The sequence below is a fragment of the Cucurbita maxima genome, unplaced genomic scaffold (assembly GCF_002738345.1).
Source record: "Cucurbita maxima cultivar Rimu unplaced genomic scaffold, Cmax_1.0 Cma_Scf00009, whole genome shotgun sequence".
Lineage (NCBI taxonomy): Eukaryota > Viridiplantae > Streptophyta > Magnoliopsida > Cucurbitales > Cucurbitaceae > Cucurbita > Cucurbita maxima.
In genome coordinates this window covers 4,480,802-4,499,100 of record NW_019272025.1, presented here as the reverse complement: position 1 = coordinate 4,499,100, position 18,299 = coordinate 4,480,802, and the positions used below count along the sequence as shown (strand labels likewise).

Here is an 18,299-nt window from a genome sequence, read left to right as displayed (position 1 = left end):
TAGAGAGATGAATGAAATATTTCTTATAAGAGTGTGGAAACTTCTCCCTAATAGAAGTGTTTCAAAATCGTGAGGCCAACAATGATAGGTAACAAGTTAAAGCAGACAATATCTATTAGCAGGGAACTTGGTTGTTACGCTCCTAAATGAAATTTAATTCAGTTTAAGAGATTTGATTTTAGTATCTATACACGAGGAAAATTGATAAATTGAGATAAAACGGACAATATTATACCATTCACAATCGATTCTTTATGATCGCAGCCATTTGGAGAAGAGACGTTGACCACGTTGGTCAGTGTTTGGTCTTTGTTCGCCTTTGGGTTTCTCAGATATTCATGACTAGTAATTGAATTGGAGCCGTACACAAACACGTGACGACCTTCTATTCAGTGGATTACTTTTCCCCCTTCTTCTGTCTCGGTCTCCAGTGTCTAGTCTTTGTTCGCCTTCGGGTTTCTCAGATATTCGTGACTGGTAATTGAATTGGAGTCGTACACAAACATGTGGCGGCCTTCTATTAAGTGGATTACTTTTCTCTCTTCTTCTGTCCCGATCTCTTCTGAATTTTTATTTTTCATACGGCTAATTTCTCATTTATTTTTGTAGAAATTAAAGGAGAAATTTTTTGGGGGAGAATGCATGGGATCAAATTCCCCTTATAAAAGTTTTATTTCTATTTTACTTTTTATTAAAAAAAATGTAAACAAAAATCTAATATAATATTTACCAACAAAAAATATTAGATCAAAATTTAACATTAATTTAAATATTTCCATCATATATGTGTTATATATATATTATAATAATAATATTTATAATATTTATAAGAAGCCTAATTTACATATATATATATATATCCAATTTCGTTGCACAAAATGCAGACATGGATCGAACCAGCCAGACCGAAAAAAAAACCGGGAAAAATGAGGCTCAAGCATATTTCGCCACGTGGATTCGTGCATTATAATCGGATGCAAACCTATTTATATTCCACTCTTTATTCTCCTTTTCTTGTCCGCCTTTCTCCCTTTCTCTCTTACCCTTCTTTCCCTCTCTCTCTCTCTCTCTCTCTCTCTCTCTCTCTCTATTCCCGTCGCCCCTCTTTATCGCCTCCTCTGCCCTTTTACTTCACACAACTCTACAAATCCAAGAAGCTTATACGGATTGTATGGATCTTCTTCTTCCTTGAGTTTTCTCGAAGACTCGATTCTGGATTTCGCTAGTGGAGGGAATCGGAGGTAGACAGGGCGAAGCGGATCCGTTATGGCGATTTCGACCAGCTCTATCTACATCAATGTCATTGAAGATGTTGTCAACAAGCTTCGCGACGAGTTCACTGATAATGGTCCTGGAGAGGACGTTCTCAAGGAGCTTCAAGGAGTAATTATTGATCTCCTATCTTGAAAATCTTGTTATTCTTCCTTGCTTGATACTCTTAGCTTCGATAGTGAATGAATGTTTGGTTTCTATTTCAATCCATTTGAAGGAATCGATTGAATTTTTTCGGTGATTACTTTCTGAGTTTGATCCATTTCATTCTAGGGTTTTGAGGTTTTGAAGTTGATTTAAGCTGTGGTTGGGCTGATTGTTTTCTTTGTTGGAACTTTTTAGATGTGGGAGGCGAAAATGATGCAAGCGGGTGCCGTGAACGGTCCCATAGAGAGGTCTGCACCGTCGAAGCCCACACCCGGTGGTCCAATAACTCCGGTTCACGATCTCAATGTTCCGTATGAGGGGACTGAAGAGTACGAAACTCCTACAGCTGATTTACTCTTCCCGCCGGTGATTACTTCTCTTATCCTCTCTATTAAATGATTTCCGAAGTTCATAATTAATAATCGAAGCGATTTTGGTAATTGTAGACGCCACTACAAACTCCAATTCAAACCCCTTTACCGGGAACTGCTGACAACGCTATGTATAATGTTCCTACTGGACCCAGCGACCACTCTGCATCTGGTACTGATGCTTCTCCAGCTGTTACCACTCCTGGAGGTAGCGCTAGTAATGTTGATGTCCGATCTGGAAGGCCAACCCAATTTATGGTAATTACTGCTTGATTTTGATGCTACAATTAATCCTTACACTTTCTCATTCCCTGCAGTTTACCCACTCCATACGGTCATGATTTACATATTTTTTTTCACCTTTATTTCTTTGATAAAAGGAAGGATTTATATGTAGCTTGGTGGCCGTTGACCTGATTTTAAGTTGAAGAATGGCATTTTTATGATTCTTACCATCGATAATTTAAAGTATGCTGTTGATAGTTGAACATGCCGTTAATTGGGGTTTTGATAGACGTTACATTCTTCTTTCAGCAACCACCCTCTTGGATGGGTCAAAAAGCTCCTGTAGACGTTAATATTGGTGAGTCTAGTGTTGAAATAGTGAAAAAATTTCGCACCAATTATTCTGTTGTAATTTTTATTGATTTCATTTTTGTAGCCTATGTGGAGGGGCGTGATGAAGCAGACAGGGGAGTTCCTCACCCAGCCCTTACACAGGTAACTTCTTTCTTGATTCATGCTTCCATAAGAAAAGATTGTTGCCTGATCTGAACCCCGAAACTCCACTGTGAATTTCATCTGCTTTCGATTTTGAATTACTCTACTCCTTGCTGCCATGCTCTATTGGCTCAAAACTTCAGTATGATATTTTAACTTAGGGAAACAATTCTCAGGACTTTTTCATGATGAACTCTGGGAAGCGAAAGCGTGATGGTTTTGCTTCCCAGTACCAGACTAATGGGTTTATACCGCAGCAAGATGGAGCTGGAGATGCTGCCAACAGTGTATTTGAGATTGAGGTTTTGTTTTCTTACCTGTCAGTATTCTAGGAGATTCGTTTCAGCCTTGGACTTGTATGCCAATTTTCTTTCACATAATTTCAGTTCATAGTTTTATTATTATTATTTTTTCTCTTTCTTTTTCAAGTAAAGCAAGAGGTAAAGAGTAATTAAAAAATGCTTCACTACTGAAGCCCTTTAAAAATTATGGTATTCCTCTCTCCCCAAAGCACCTACAAAATCACACACACCCTGGTTCGCTTCAAGAGCATTCTCTTCTCATGAAAGAGAGGGTGGAGAAGGAACCTTGATCATCCCTTTGCAACCCTATGTCTAGCCAAGGATAAACTAAACTCCTCCAAGAAAAAACTCCAAGCGGTGCGAGCTAAGTCACAACTCCAAAGAATACGATCAAGTTTCTCTATCGTCTTCTTGCGAAGAATGCAACACAACGACCCAAACAAAATGGGCACCTTCCTCAAAACCTGGTCCAAGGGTTAGCTCTTTCGTGGAGAACCTACTGGACAATAAACTTAACCTTATTGGGTATTTTTCACCTTCTACAATGAAGCAAAACATAACCACAGGAGGGAGAGGGATCAACCAAACAAAGAAAAAAAGATATATGAGACAAACCTTCGAATGGAATAGGAGTCCAAATGTGAACATCCTTTCTCCTTAGAATACAACAAAACTAAGAAAGGCGATGATACCCATCGTTTTCCTCTTGAATAGAGGATGATAGATCCCTAAAAGACAAAGGAGAGGTCAAATTTCCGTTCACAATCTTGGTGAGTGCAAGTTGCGGATTTAGTAACAGTAACAACAATATCAGTGTCTTCTATTTTTTTTCAAGTTTCCCTTGGGGTGATTCCTATTTTCTTTTTCCAGTGCCCTCAACAATTGCCAACAATTCTCTTGGTTGCTTATTCTCCCCAACGTAGGGGTGCTCTGTGATAGACTTCTAGTCATCCCTTAACAAACCTTACTGCCTTATCTAGCCAACAGATTGACTACCTTTATTCACCAGGTTGCTTCTGCTGCCTTGCATTTATAATGTGGATTGGAGGTTGCTATTAATCTATGAGATAAATCTGAAAAACTCAGTACTCCTCGAGAGTCGTAATATTCTTGACCATAAATTCTGACCTTTATATTCTCTTAAAACTCAATTTGTTTTTTGGGTGGCTAGACTCTGAGAGCCTACAAGATAATCTAGGAAGGTAAGTCAAAGGATGGTTCAGCATTAGGATTGAGCTAGAAATGGTTATTTGATTCATATCTAATTTATGGGTAGAACAATTATTATTGCCATTTGAATTGGCCTAGGGGTCAAGCGTCTCCTCCTAGGTGTCTGTTTTATGGGAAATTTTTGCAGACATTCATGAAAACTTAAAAAAAAAAAAACAGAAGCTAGGATAGGACAGCACAGGGACACATTTATCGTAACATATATTTTAAAGTTAATTTATTGTAACATATATTTTAAAGTTAATATGTGTGTATATATATATTTCAATGAGTCTCATACTGAATATTGTTTTAGTTTATGATGCTTATGCTTGTATGATCAGTCTTTGAAGCTCCTTAAAGGTAAGCTTTTACAGATAAGTGGATGCAATGCTTCTGATGGGAGACCTGGCGTCATCACTTCTGCAAAGAGTGCAACATTGACACATATTAAAAGATCATTATTCAAGATTCCTCAACTTGATGGACCAATACCTGATCCTTACGATGATGTGCTTTCGACACCCAATGTTAGCTCTCTCTCTCTTCCCCTTAAAGTTATAGAATCGTCTATGATTAAAGCAATGAAATATTTATATGATATTAACAGCAATTTTATACATCTTAAGCTTCTTTTTATTTGTTTTGATTTTGCAAGGCGCCTATTCTTCAGAAGGTTACTTGTCTGCCATTGTCTTTTGATTACCCTTTCTTCATCTTTTTGTATAAGTTAGGCGTCTGTTCCACGTCTTCTTATAAGGATGTCCACAGTCGTATAGATTGTTGTTTGATAGTACAAAGCCTCTTGGAGCTAGGTACAAGGGACAAACTTGTCATGGACGTCATGGAAGCAAGGGATTGTTTGTTTGGAAAAATTTAGAACCTTCCTCAATGGAAACGAAACTATAACTGTTGAATTGCACACTCAATCCCATGAATAAATAGGCACACAATAATGGTGAAGTGTTCTCTCGAGTTGATTATCAAGTAAAGAAACAAAATTATAGTGCTCATAGATTAAACCCCAATCGATCTGTACTTTCAGTACTTTGGAAGTACCCACACTCTTCCATGTTTGATGACAGAGAGATGTTCCTGGATCTGCACATTTTCTATGGTTTTGCTGAGTTTTAGCTCAATGTTTATGGTCAAATAGAACACTTTCTAGTGGCAACTAATTGCTTGATTCTTCTTCTGGTTTTTGTTGCGTTCATCCTTTGCGTTTGTTGGGTTAAATTTTTGTATTCTTCATATCATAATTAACGTAAATGATTTTCCTACTGTTCTCCATGCACCGAGTTTGATTTGTGTTTCATCTTTCCATAAAACTTAAATAACATTTTTGACATCCCCTGCAGATATACAATTACCAGGGTGTCTTTAATGAAGACTACAACATAGCAAATACACCAGCACCTAATGGTAAATGTTGTTAAGGATGTCTTCATGTTGTGACTATTTTATCATAAGGATTAACTTTTATTAGAGAAAAATCCTGAAGGAAAGGTTTAAATTCAATTTTAGTTTTGAACTTTCATGTGTAAGTACTTCGGCTTGGTCTCTAAATTTTCATAAGTTTGTTTTGGCCATCCTCGTTCAATTTTTTGCATTGCCTTTAATATGTAATGTTTCATGAGCTTGCTGGGTATCTGTCATGTAATGTGTTACCAAAATTAAGCGATTGAACGTATGTAATTCAAGGATCAGATTCGAACATTTGAAAGGGGAAAAAAAAAAAAAAAACAAAGGTAGAACAAGGATGAAAGGTGAAAGGATTTAAAACTGAAACAAAAAATCTCTTTAATTTTAATATGGACCTGTTATGTTTACTTGACAGATCCACCAGCTGGCACTCCTGCTGTTGTCACCCAGGATGATGTTGGGGAGGAGGAGGAGGATGACGAGCCTTCATTGAACGAAGATGACGATGACGACGATTTGGATGATGTGGATCAGGGAGAGGAAGTGAGCACACAGCATTTAGTTTTAGCTCAGTTTGATAAGGTACTTTCTTTAGTTCATGGTTGGTAGGTGCGGTTGCAGTATATGCTAGAGCCTTCCAGGATCCATCGTGCCATTATGCGCGCCCGCACACACACACACACACACATTTCATATTTTTAGAATATAGTGCACCTAATACTTGCCATATCGTAATTTCAACGTGCTAGGTTACTCGTACCAAGAGTAGGTGGAAATGTACACTCAAGGATGGAATTATGCACATTAACAACAAGGACATTCTCTTCAACAAGGTGAAGTTTCCCCTCGAAAACTAGAAGTTAGATAGATATTAACCGAATTCGGTTTTCATGGAAGCTTGGTTTGTTTGGCAGGCAACTGGGGAATTCGACTTCTGAATTTTAGTAGAGGCATCATCTTCAATGTGCGGTTATTTATAGCAGTTTTTTTTTTTTTTTTTTTTTGAAAGATTTCCAGGAAGTTCGTTCATTGGATGCTTAAAAAGTTGTGTTCAGTTAATATTTGTTTTGTGAGCGCAGGAGGGAAAAGGACATGTTGATGATTCCTTGTGTGTATTTTGATAAATGTTATTAGTAGCGTTTGTTTTGTATATAACGAATGAGAGCTCTATCGGCCTTCAATGCATGGCAACTTGAGGATTTTCCAGAAGTTTTATCATGGCAACTTTTTTTTTTTTACCTTTCTTACCTGCAGATATTGTTAATATCTTATTTGGAATTTTGTTTTTGAGCTGGGTTTTTTGAAACGCATTTCCTAGAAAGATGTTTCTACACCTTTATAAAGTATTTTTCGTTTTGATGTGAAATCTCACATTTTCACTTTATAATTCTTCGCTGGTTCTCCTCAATTTTCAATCAATGTTCGATCTCCTATCCAATCGATGTTCGTTCTCCTACCCAATCGATGTTCGTTCTCCTATCTAATTGATGTGGGATCTCATATTTTCACTCTATAATTCTTCTCGTTCTCCTCCCCGGGTTCCTCCTCAACTGATGAGATCTCACATTTTCACCCCACAAGCGATTTTTTTTTTAAATTGCGTTGAAAGCTGCATAAATTATTTGAATTATGTCTATAGATTATTTGAATTATGTCTACCAGGGTGAAAAAATAGAATGGGCTGGAAGTAATGGAATAATAATTTCGGAATAATAATAATTCCATATTGATTCGATCAACCCGGGTGAAAAAATAGAATGGGCGTGGGAGTAATAATTTCATATTGATTCGAACCAATCCACATGCTCCCAATTTTAATAATATTCCAGCTAGAAGCATACAAGCACTGTAATGTGTCTCCCATTTTTAATAAGATTCCAGAAGCATACAAGCATTGTAATGTGCCGATGGGTATCTGGTAACCATGTATAGTATAGGCGATTGATTAGCCATGTTTCAAAATTAAGTGATTAGCCAATGTTTTAATGAAACATTAAGTGATTAGTCAATGTTTCAAAATTTAAAGTTGGTTCAAAGTTGTTGTAGATTAGAATCTTGTTCCTGAATTAGAGGGTTATAATGTAAGTAATGAAGCCGAAGAAGATTTGTAGTAGTGAGTTTATTCTTAATGATTCACCTTGTATGATTCATGGTTGTTTTTCTTTGAAGATTATTAATCCTTTTTTGCGGCCAATTGGAAAATATAATAAAATCGAATGAACATGTGATTACAACCATCTTGTTTAGAATGATCTTCGTTATACTTACAAAGTCATTCCATTCAAGTCTTCAATCTTTTTTATGGTCAATTGGAGAAAGCAACAAACTGAATGAACCAGATACAGAGATTGTTTGTGAGTACCTTATTGTGTGATCTGATTTGAGAATCTTGAGCAGCATAACTTTTAATGGCGAAACCGGATTCATGACGGAGACGACTTGAAAGTAGACAACAAATTACAAGAAATGACCGAGAGAAATGAATTGAACAGGAACGAAGTGGAAACGAAGCGGCTGTTAGATTAGGAGAAGGAAGTTTGAGGGATCTCCCGCGTTACAATTTATCAATAATACAACATGAAACCAGAAGCATTCGTGGAGATCTTAATCCAAGCGGCGACACACACACACACACATACTGTACATGGATTTACGTAGAGCATAAACCGCGAGACTCGATCCAGCCATCATCTTCTCACGGCGTGCTACTGGTTATGATGCACTTCGATTGAAAGAAAGTAAACAGAGTGGAAGGATCGGCGTATGTCGCAGCCACCGCCGGATGTTGCCAGCCACCAGGAGATGCGAAAACTATACCTCTTTGGTCGCCATTGCCGCCGCTGTCTGCACCATTTCCGTTCGCCAACATTCTATTTCCCTCAGTTTCAGGAAAAGGCTGTGGCGACGAAGGGAGCGGCGAAAGCAGAGGAAGAACCGTCTTCGAAGAAGTTTCGGTACCAACAGAAGACATTGAGACGCTCGAAAGCTGATCGAGATAAAGACCGGCCGGCGCCTGCTTCTGCAACCTGGTCGGAGGTTTAGGTATTCTGCCTCCGCGTTCGTTGTCCATTGCTGCTCTGAGGAAATCAACGACGGCAGATTGATTTGCATTCATTGGAAGAGAAATATAGGGCACAAAGAAGATCGTTGGTTATGAAGGTGAATGGTCAGAAATCCTGAATCCAAATTTCATTTCATAATGTTGGGAACGGCGGGTAAAATGTAACGATCATTAGGTACGCTTTTAACCCTCTGTCTTTATTTAGCAATTCTTCTGAACGTTTTTAGGGTTTCAACCAATTACTTTTTCCATTCCTGAAGAACAGGATCATGAGTTTAAGCCCTTCAATGCTGGCCTTTGAACTGAAGCATCCCTCTTTTTAATACTTTTTACCAAAAAAATAGCAAATTAAAGATAAGAACAGTATTGCATTTTCTTCTTTTTCTTTATTTTCTTGAATCAGTTACTTTCCATTAAGGTAGGGGCACACCATAGCTTACTGCAAAATTAATTTGGTTTCCATATATGCAAATTTGTTCCAAGAAAAAATATTTGCAACTAGGATGCATTTTTTGGGTACTTTTTTCTGCCTATGGAGATATTTTAAGACAATTAATGCAATTGTCTGTTGACTACTTTATATCTATCTCACTAATATAAAACAAGATCCCCTTCGGTAGATATTGTCCTTTGAGCTTTCTGGGCTTCAGTTTTTAAAACGTGTTTGCTAGGAGAGGTTTTCACCCCTTGTAAGAAATGTTTCGTTCTCCTCCCAACGATATCGATCTCACAATCCATCCCATTTGGGGCCGTGACAGCTAAGAGAGTTATTCACCCCTTATAAAAAATGTTCTGTTTTTCTCTCCAGTCGATGCGAGAGTTATTCACCCCTTATCAAGAATGTTTTGTTTTTCTCCCCAGTCTATGCGATGCGGGATCTTGCAATCCACTCCCTACGGGGCCCAGTGTCCTCGTTAGCACTCGTTTCTTTCTCCAATAGATGTGGGTCTCTTCAATCCACCCCTTCGAGGTCCAGCGTCCTTGCTGGCACATCACCCGATGTTGGGCTTTAATACCAAACAGCCAAGTCTACTGCTAGCACGTATTGTTCTCTATCTGTGATTTCCCTTTTGAGCTTCAGGTTTTTAAAACACTGTCTTAGAGTTTCACACCCTATACATAATGCTTCGTTCTTCTCTTCGATAGACGTGGCATCTCACAGCAACTTTCCCATACTTGTCGCCAAATCATGAGGCCTCATAATTTCTGTAATCATTGTGGTATATTGGCCGCTGGGGTTGATGATCCAACAGCTATGTACAGAATTATGGGCCGATGATCAGTCTGGCTTGAAGTTTCATTCCTCTCCTTACCCACTTTGTACAAGTGGATGGAGAATTGTCATTCAGGGCCACAGCCATCTGTTCATATGAGACATCGTAGCTTTGGGATTTTCCAAGCAACTTTCCCTAAATTCATCCTCTCTTCTTCCTGATTTCCTCTTCTCCTTTATCTGTTCTTTTTCTACTGAGGGGGTTAGCTGGGGTTCTTTCTTTTACCCGTTTCTAGTTATCTCCATCATATCCTCCTGACTAATGAACTGTAATCTCCATGAAAAACAAGAACTAATTATGCAGTAATTGGACTACGTTTTTGCTGGTTTCCAACTTTCAATTACTTGTCTTTGAGCTAAATCTGTAACTGATGCAGGGGGTTTTAGTTTTATGGAAATGAATCCATAAAGAATTGCCCAAAAACACAGTTCCCTACAAAGTCGTATAGAAATCCATCCCAAGAACACTAGTAAACTCTCAATCAAGAGAAAACACTCATAATTTCAATGATGGGAAGTTTCAAAGATTTACAGCCTTACAAGAATAATGGAAAATAGGGTTAAATCCTAATTACTAATTGACATAGTAATTAACTCAAGTTCACAATTTAGCTAAATTATTTAACTAAATAAAACTAAACTAACTCATATCTTCTTCCTAAATCAGTAACTATTTTCTTCCTACATGAGTAACTATTTAAGTATCTCCAAGGGATAAAGAGATAAGGAGTGCTTGTATGTGGCACATCGAGTCCCCCGATTTTTGTTCATATTTTTGTTTTATATGGCACAGGGCCTTTTAGATAACTCTGAATTATTCATGGGTTTTTGCTTAGTGGAACGGGCCATATTGTATGGAGAAAGTTTGTGGATTCAGTATTACATAGAAGCGAAAATAATAGAGCTCTGTTTTTTGTTTTCTATTTTCACGTCCGCTTTTTGCGTGGTGCAGATGGAAGCTCAAATCCCAACCTCAACGGTCGCTTTAGATTAAGCAGATTTGAGAATCATGTTTTGTTAGTAATTTTACTGAACGGGCGCCTTTGTTTGCCACGTGTGTGGTTGTGAATGCCTAAAGTCTCTCAAGAGTTCATCAATTTCAAAGAGCTCGAGATGATTCACTTGATTGTTCATCTATTTTGAGGGGAGGGTACAAGCTTGCTGCTAGAATTTCACTTCTTCACACCCTCCTAAGCCCTTAGTTCCATGGCTGCCACGGTTTCAACCGTTGGAGCTGTTAATAGAACAACGGTACTGTTTCTTCCCGCCAAGTCTTTTGTGTTATTTGACGGAGAATACCAATTTATTTAACAATTTCTTCTTTTTTTCTCTCTGGGTTTCATCTTTCAATCTTGAATCTCATGTTATATGCAGTTAAACAACAGTAACTATGGAGGTTTAGTGCCGAACTCAGCGTTCTTGGGCAGCAGGTTGAAGGTCAGTTCCAAATCCACCACCTCAAAAATGGTGATTGGAAACTTCAAGATTGTTGCTGAGTATAATGAGGAGAAGCAAACCGAGAAGGACAAATGGCGAGGCCTTGCTTTTGATACTTCTGATGACCAGCAAGACATTACCAGAGGGAAGGGATTGGCGGATCCTCTTTTCCAAGCTCCCATGGGGACAGGAACTCACAATGCTGTCTTGAGTTCATATGAATACGTTAGTGCTGGACTTCGACAGTAAGTGTTCAACTAGAATTTTGCAGTTTGTTTGAACATTCTTATGCGAGCTTACTTGAAGTATTACAATGTTTCAGATACAACTTCGACAATAATATGGATGGATTTTACATAGCTCCAGCTTTCATGGACAAACTTATGGTTCACATTGTCAAAAACTTCATGAACCTGCCAAACATTAAGGTTAAAAATACAGCTCGATGTTCGACACGATATAGTTCGTCCATGTTTGTCTTTCAGTGCTAACTGCTAACCTTCTTGGATGCATTTTAGGTTCCTCTCATTCTGGGTATTTGGGGAGGTAAAGGACAAGGAAAATCTTTTCAGTGTGAACTTGTATTTGCCAAGATGGGAATCAAGTAAGTTCAAAACCCAGCTAGTTCTGAGGAAGTTGTTTGGAGGGCCAACTGAACAACTGAACTAAGTATATTGTTGAACAACCAAACTAAGTAAGTTCAAAACCAGCGAGGATGCTGAAACTCGTTCCCTCTCGAATCGACGTGGGATTGGTAAAGATGGTGGCAAGAGGTTGGATTTGGTTAAGATGGTCACGTGGATCTGGTATTTTGTTCAAACGAAACACTAAGGATCGAGTTTAATGCATACTACATTGGTCGAACTATTAGGGTATTTGAACTCGATGACAAGGGTGAGTTTCAGATGACTTTTGAGAGAGCCTTGGGAGTGCTCTACCGAAAAGAGTGATTATAGAAAGATTTGTTCTCACTAGAAAACACCTAAAATCACCCTGAAAATACTAAGATCATCCAGACTTAGTTCAGTTGGCCCTACAAATCTCTGAACGTATTTCTTCTTCTCACTGATATATTGTTGGTCTTAATTTTGTTTAGTTATGATGAAATTTCAGCCCTATTATGATGAGTGCTGGGGAATTAGAAAGTGGGAATGCAGGAGAGCCAGCAAAATTGATCAGGCAAAGATATAGAGAGGCGGCTGATATTATCAAGAAAGGGAAGATGAGTTGCCTATTTATCAACGATCTTGATGCTGGAGCTGGAAGGTTTGGTGGGGCCACACAGTACACAGTGAATAACCAGATGGTAAATGCTACTCTTATGAACATTGCTGACAACCCAACCAATGTGCAGCTACCAGGCTTATACAACAAAGAAGAAAATCCCAGAGTTCCCATCATAGTAACTGGTAATGACTTCTCAACTTTATATGCACCCCTCATTCGTGATGGTCGCATGGACAAATTCTATTGGGCTCCGACTCGTGAAGATCGTATCGGTATTTGCACTGGAATCTTTAGGACTGACGGTGTACCGACAGAGGACATTGTCAAACTCGTCGACACCTTCCCAGGGCAGTCGATCGGTAAGCCTCACTAACTTGGTTCAGCTGAAATCAAACATTTCTGAACGGAAGAAGAATATTGACTTGCATAAACCAATCATTTTGCAGACTTCTTTGGTGCTTTGAGAGCTCGAGTTTATGACAATGAAGTGAGAAAGTGGGCTGCCGGTGTTGGAGTTGAGAGCATTGGAAAAAATCTTGTAAACTCAAAGGAAGGCCCCCCAACTTTTAATCAACCAAAGATGACACTAGAAAAGCTACTAGAATATGGCAACATGCTCATCATGGAACAGGAGAATGTGAAGAGGGTTAAATTGGCTGACAAGTATTTGAAAGAAGCTGCACTTGGAGATGCAAATGAGGACGTTGTTCAGTTTGAAACTTTTCAGGGTAAGCAACTTTTACATTAAAAATCGTTTCTCCATAATTTCTTTTTTGAAATAATCTGTATTGATTGTTCTTTCTACAATTTTAAAGAAGCTGTTCTTGAAGATGCAACTGAAAATGTTGTTCAGTCAGAGACTTCTAATGGTAAGCAACTCTTGAATCCAAAGTCATGTCTGGATCCTTTGTTTTTTGAAATTGAATCTAAACTCATTGCTCTTTAATCTGCATACTCTTTGTTTTTTCATTGTTAAAGAAGCTGCTCTTGTGAATGCAAATGAAGATACTGTTGAGGTTCTTAAAGATACAAATGAGGATGTTGCTCAGTCAGGAACTTCTTATGGTTGGAAACTTCTACATTCAAAGTCATGTCTTGATCATTTGTTTTCTGAAATTTAATCTTACATTAATTATTCTTCTTTCAATCTTAGAAGTTTCTCTTGGAGATGCAAACGAGGATGCTGTTCAGTCAAAAACTTCTTATGGTAAGCCACCATTTACATCCAAAGTTCGTCATGATCATCTGCATTATGAAATTTAATCTAAATTAACTTCGTTTATTTTCGAATTCAAAGAAGTTGCTGTCGAAGATGCAACTGAGGAGGATGTTGTTCAGTCAGGAAACTCTGGTAAACAAAATTTACATTTAAAATCATATCTTGATTGTTGTTCTATGAAAACTAATCTACATTAATCGTTATTTTCTTTCCAATTTACAAGAAGTGGCTCTTATAGATGCAAATGAGGATGTTCTTCAGTCGGGAACTTCTAGTGGTAGGCAACTCTTACGTCCAAAATCATCTTGATCATTTGTTATCTAAATCCTAGCCTAAATTAATTATTCCTTCTTCATTTTAAAAGAAGCTGCTCCTGTAATTGCAAACGAGGATGTTGTTCAGACAGGAACTTCTTATGGTAGGGAAATTTTACAATTAAAGTCTGTCTTTATCATTTGTTTTTTTATGTGTAATTTTGATTTACGTTATTTTCTTTTTCAATTTTAAAGAATCAATGGGGGAAGAGGAACGCAACAAGCTAATATCACTGTTCCTGAAGGCTGTACAGATTCATCTGCTAAAGACTATGTCCCAACACCCAGATTCGGCAACAAAAGCTTCCAGCACTGACTCTTAGGAATTTTCTACATGTACTGGTATAGATATACAAATGCGTTTTAATGAAGCAAATACTTTTGAGTTGCTTTTTCTCTAGTTATGTAAATCGTTACTGTTATAAAACTTCACTGAAACCATTGTATCAATTGAATGAAAGACAAAATTGGCAGTCATTATCAATACCTGAAGGTAATTCCAATCCATTTCTTAAGAAACTTCTACATAAGAATTTCTAGCATTTACATCTATACTGAACGAAACAGGATCTCATTTAATCTTACAATGCAGGCGATGATTTCAGCAGTAACTTCCTGCGTTTCTTGTTTGAAACTTGGAAGATTCTTATTCCAACAAAACCATTCTGGAGGAAGGAATATTTTTCTCTGCTAACTTTTAATATGCTTCAGCTCCAGACGTTCCCTTTTCAGTTTGGAGAAGCTGGAAGGGTGCTCTTTGAGGACCACATTACTGGTTCTTCTCCTTTCTCTTACAAGCAACAATATATATTGATTTGTTCACCAAAATGATGCACAGTCTCCTGGTCAGTAATTTCTCTTTCTGTAGGCTTGGAAGTTCTGAAATTTTGGTTCAATTGTTTGAATTTCTACTAATTTTCTTGGTCTTCCAATGTCAAGTCCCCCTTCTCACTCAGCATGATTTCAGAGCCTTCTCCTGCAGACCATAGCCTTATTCTGCGATTTACCTGAACAAAAAATGTGGTAAAGAGAACCAGAGATGGACTTTTTGTATACTTTTCCAACTTTAAGATCATGGGCTCGACCGAAATAGAAAGAGCACCTTGTTCTCCTTCTGTGTCTTGACATTAATAACGGCAGCATAAGGCTCATAGACTAAGTGATGATTCTATAAGTGAAATCCCCCATGTAGTCGATCTATCACAAATAAGTGAGTTTTGAATGAATACAGAGCTAGGAATTGTGTATATGTCGAATTCTTATCACCAGAAAGGGACTAATCCAAGCGCCAGCACTCTTTGACCATACTGTAGGTAACACTCGCAGGCATCAGATGAACCTTGTCCCGGGATCTAAGAGAATACACCTTAGAGAGAATCTTAAAGTGATCGTTGGGGAAGTTTAGCCATCAACCCCATTGGAGAAGGGTTTAAACTGTGAACCATTTGCTTCCTAGGAACATAATTTATGCTGAAAATTCTCCTTTTATTGAAGTCACATCCAACTGAAACCAGGGTTTTTCTTGACTCCTCTATTGGACATTAGCCTCCTTATCCTAGCAGCATCATCCCAATAACCATCTCTCCCCAACACATTTGACAGCATGATGTAAGTAGCTGAGTCATGTGGATATAGTTCCAGAAGCTTTTTTGCAGTCCGAATGGCAATATCTTTATTCCCATGGACTAGGCAAGCACTTAGCAAAGCTTTGTAAATTGATATCCCTGGTTCTATAGGGATGTTTTCAATGAAAGCTTCAGCTTCGTGAAGATTTCCCGCTCGACCAAAAAGGTCAACTACTGTAGCGTAATGCTCCAGTTTTGGAGGTTCAAGCAATCTATTTCTCATCAAGTTGAAATATTCAAGTCCCTTGTCCAGCAAACCAACATGACTACATGCAGTGAGCACAGCAAGGAAGGAGGTATCATCTGGTTTGACTGATGTCCTCCTCATTTGCTCGAACATGTCAATGACCTCTTCACCACAACCATGGTATGCACATCCTGAAAGCAATGAATTCCATGATATTAAGTCATGCTTGTTCATCCTCGAGAACACTTTCTTTGAATCACTGATAGCACCACATCTAGCATACATAGATACAAGACCATTTTGGACGAATAAATTTAGGCCATATCCAGTTTTATACACTAGACCATGAATTTGCCTTCCTTCTTCTAGAGCTGAACCTATTCCTATGGCCCTAAAAATGCTTGTAAACGTGAAAAAGTCTACATCGATATTTTCCCGCCTCATTTGAATGAAAGATTCCAAAGCTTCCTCACCTATGCCCAAGTTAGAAAAACCAGCTATAACAGCATTCCATGAAATCTGATCTGATATTGTAACGATTGAGCAAACCTTCCTATAGTCTTCTAAGCTACTGCAACATTCTGAATATGCAGTAACAAGGGTAGCAGCTATATAGTTATTACTCTCGAACCCTTGCACTATTACCCGGCAATGAATTTGCTTGCATTGATCAAAATGATGAGGACATGAAAATGAACTTAGCAAGCTATTGTAAGTCATATAATTTGGTTTAAGATCCAGATGCAGCATTTCTCGCATCAAAACCATTGCCTCATGAGGTTGCTGATTCCGAGCATAACCAGTGATCATTGAAGTCCAAGTAAACACATTTTTATCCGACATTATATCGAACACTCTCCTCGAGTCTTCGAGATTGCAACACTTGGAGTACATGTCAATTAACCCTGTACCCACAACAACATTAGACGAAAACCTTAGTTTCAAACTAACACCATGTAGTTGAGTTCCAAGCTTTCCAGCTTGTAACTGAGAGCAGCCCACAAGAACACCAGATAAACTGAAGGGGGTGGGTTCAATCCCCTGCTTTAGCATCTCTAAAAACAAAGTAATTGCCATTAAAGGACAGCCTGCTTGCAAATAACCAGTAACCAACGAATTCCAAGTGACTACATTTGGACACTGCATTTCATCGAACACCTTCTGGGCATTCGACATGGACCAACATTTACCATACATATCGACAAGAGCACTAGAAATATAAGGATTGAGAGAAAAACCGAGCTTGACAATGGCTGAGTGGACTTGAATTCCCAAGTCCAGAAGGCCGGATTTCGTGCAGGCGGATATGGTTTGACTGAGAATGTGAGGGGTCGGAGGAGACCCATTTCGCAGTAACTGAACCAGGAATTGGATGTCGACATTGTCTGATAAATTTTGCTTTTGGCTAATGTTTTGAAGGCTGGGTTGGATGGAATCATCTTCGTAATCCTTGTAATTACAAGAAATCAAAGCTCTGAAACTTACGTGGTTTGATTTCCAGGAGGCCTTGAGAAAATGAGCAGCGCTTTGTAGGGGGCGAGTGGAGCAGTACATGGCCGCATGTTTCTCTAATCGAACCTCCGGCGTTGAACAAATTCTGAATGAAATTGGTTTGAAGGCGGTCCAAATATCGAAGAACTAGTTCGGCTCAAGCCCACCACAAGGAAAGGCTTCACAGGTCGACACGCCCACCTCGTGGATCGTCGATAATTCTGGCGGCAACTCGCTCCAAAGCCCGATCATGACACCGATTCATTTCACGTAGACAATTGAGATTTTAGTAGGAATTTTTAAGTTTAGTTTTCATTTTAATCTTATACTTTAAAAACCTTATATTTTTGCTCTTAAATTTGTAATCTAGTTTCCCAAAGTTTCTAATTTTTTTTTTTTTTTTTTTTTTTTTTTTAGAATCTTGTTAGTGATTTGAAGCTATTTTCAAATTAAGTTAAAATTATAAAATTAAAGGGTGTGGCTAATATGTTGTGACATTCTCGGTTTGAGAGGAGAATGAAGTATTCTTTAAAGAGTGTGAAAANCTCTTCTTATCGGGTGCGTTTTAAAAATCTTGAGGGGAAGTCCGAAAGAGAAAGCTCAAAGAGGACAATATCTGCTAGTGATAAGTTTGAGCTGTCACAAACGGTATTAGAGACAGACACCGGGACAACGTACCAGTGAAGAAGCTGAGCCTCGAAGGGAGTAGACACCAAGTGGTGTGCCAACAAGGACGTTGGGCGCCAAAGGGGAATGAATTTGGATGTTCCTCATGATTGGGGAAGGAAACGAGTGCAAACAAGGATACTAGGCCTATAAGAGGTGAATTATGTAGAAAGAAAAAATAGAAATTCAATCCGTTAATACTCCATTTACACCCGTGGGCAGCTGCAGTTATGAAAAGTATAAATTCACAGTTTATGGCCAAATATTGGGAATCACAACCAAATTATATATGCCATATATGTTGCCTCCTCCAAAGACCATGAAAGGCTGCACTTTAAATTTCCATGCTGATGCTA

General features: G+C 38.4%; 3 protein-coding genes across 16 annotated transcripts; 2 read left to right on the top strand and 1 right to left on the bottom strand.

Annotated features, from left to right (window-relative positions):
• The first annotated feature begins 998 nt into the window (after window positions 1-998).
• On the top strand, window positions 999-6,652 carry LOC111484486 (transcription initiation factor IIA subunit 1-like). 3 transcript variants are annotated; one of them, XM_023131115.1, is made up of 12 exons: window positions 999-1,383; window positions 1,615-1,785; window positions 1,866-2,048; window positions 2,325-2,373; window positions 2,452-2,510; window positions 2,687-2,812; window positions 4,366-4,551; window positions 5,380-5,443; window positions 5,859-6,025; window positions 6,193-6,276; window positions 6,358-6,407; window positions 6,523-6,652. In XM_023131115.1, exons 1-11 carry the CDS (start codon window positions 1,267-1,269, stop codon window positions 6,379-6,381), a joined length of 1,230 nt encoding a protein of 409 aa, XP_022986883.1. In that variant the 5' UTR covers window positions 999-1,266; the 3' UTR covers window positions 6,382-6,407; window positions 6,523-6,652. The 3 variants fall into 3 exon arrangements, with proteins under 3 accessions (XP_022986883.1, XP_022986882.1, XP_022986884.1); XM_023131114.1 differs by having other exon boundaries at window positions 1,000-1,383; window positions 6,358-6,652; XM_023131116.1 differs by having other exon boundaries at window positions 1,002-1,383; window positions 4,399-4,551; window positions 6,358-6,652.
• A 4,058-nt stretch (window positions 6,653-10,710) lies between these two features.
• On the top strand, window positions 10,711-14,802 carry LOC111484446 (ribulose bisphosphate carboxylase/oxygenase activase, chloroplastic). Of its 12 annotated transcripts, none has more exons than XM_023131041.1 (14): window positions 10,711-11,028; window positions 11,152-11,459; window positions 11,537-11,642; window positions 11,733-11,818; window positions 12,328-12,800; window positions 12,888-13,169; window positions 13,257-13,310; window positions 13,420-13,506; window positions 13,595-13,648; window positions 13,739-13,792; window positions 13,887-13,937; window positions 14,025-14,078; window positions 14,170-14,316; window positions 14,567-14,802. In XM_023131041.1, exons 1-13 carry the CDS (start codon window positions 10,984-10,986, stop codon window positions 14,295-14,297), a joined length of 1,782 nt encoding a protein of 593 aa, XP_022986809.1. In that variant the 5' UTR covers window positions 10,711-10,983; the 3' UTR covers window positions 14,298-14,316; window positions 14,567-14,802. The 12 variants fall into 12 exon arrangements, with proteins under 12 accessions (XP_022986809.1, XP_022986810.1, XP_022986811.1 ...); XM_023131037.1 differs by having other exon boundaries at window positions 10,713-11,028; window positions 13,884-13,937; XM_023131042.1 differs by lacking the exon at window positions 14,567-14,802 and having other exon boundaries at window positions 13,598-13,648; window positions 13,742-13,792; window positions 13,884-13,937; window positions 14,170-14,452.
• LOC111484444 (pentatricopeptide repeat-containing protein At1g11290, chloroplastic-like) lies at window positions 14,465-17,542 on the bottom strand. The gene has a single exon (XM_023131034.1). The coding sequence runs from the start codon at window positions 17,338-17,340 to the stop codon at window positions 15,469-15,471; it is 1,872 nt and encodes a 623-aa protein (XP_022986802.1). The 5' UTR covers window positions 17,341-17,542; the 3' UTR covers window positions 14,465-15,468.
• Between the last annotated feature and the right edge of the window lie 757 nt (window positions 17,543-18,299).

Coding starts and splice junctions, on each gene's coding strand:
- LOC111484444 (XM_023131034.1), bottom strand. CDS start 17,340: ATGTACTGCTCCACTCGCCCCCTACAAAGCGCTGCTCATTTTCTCAAG.
- LOC111484446 (XM_023131037.1), top strand. CDS start 10,984: ATGGCTGCCACGGTTTCAACCGTTGGAGCTGTTAATAGAACAACG. Junction 11,460..11,536: donor GTTAGTGCTGGACTTCGACA/GTAAGTGTTCAA, acceptor ACAATGTTTCAG/ATACAACTTCGACAATAATA. Junction 13,938..14,024: donor TCAGTCGGGAACTTCTAGTG/GTAGGCAACTCT, acceptor TCATTTTAAAAG/AAGCTGCTCCTGTAATTGCA.
- LOC111484486 (XM_023131115.1), top strand. CDS start 1,267: ATGGCGATTTCGACCAGCTCTATCTACATCAATGTCATTGAAGATGTT. Junction 2,813..4,365: donor ACAGTGTATTTGAGATTGAG/GTTTTGTTTTCT, acceptor TTGTATGATCAG/TCTTTGAAGCTCCTTAAAGG. Junction 4,552..5,379: donor ATGTGCTTTCGACACCCAAT/GTTAGCTCTCTC, acceptor CATCCCCTGCAG/ATATACAATTACCAGGGTGT.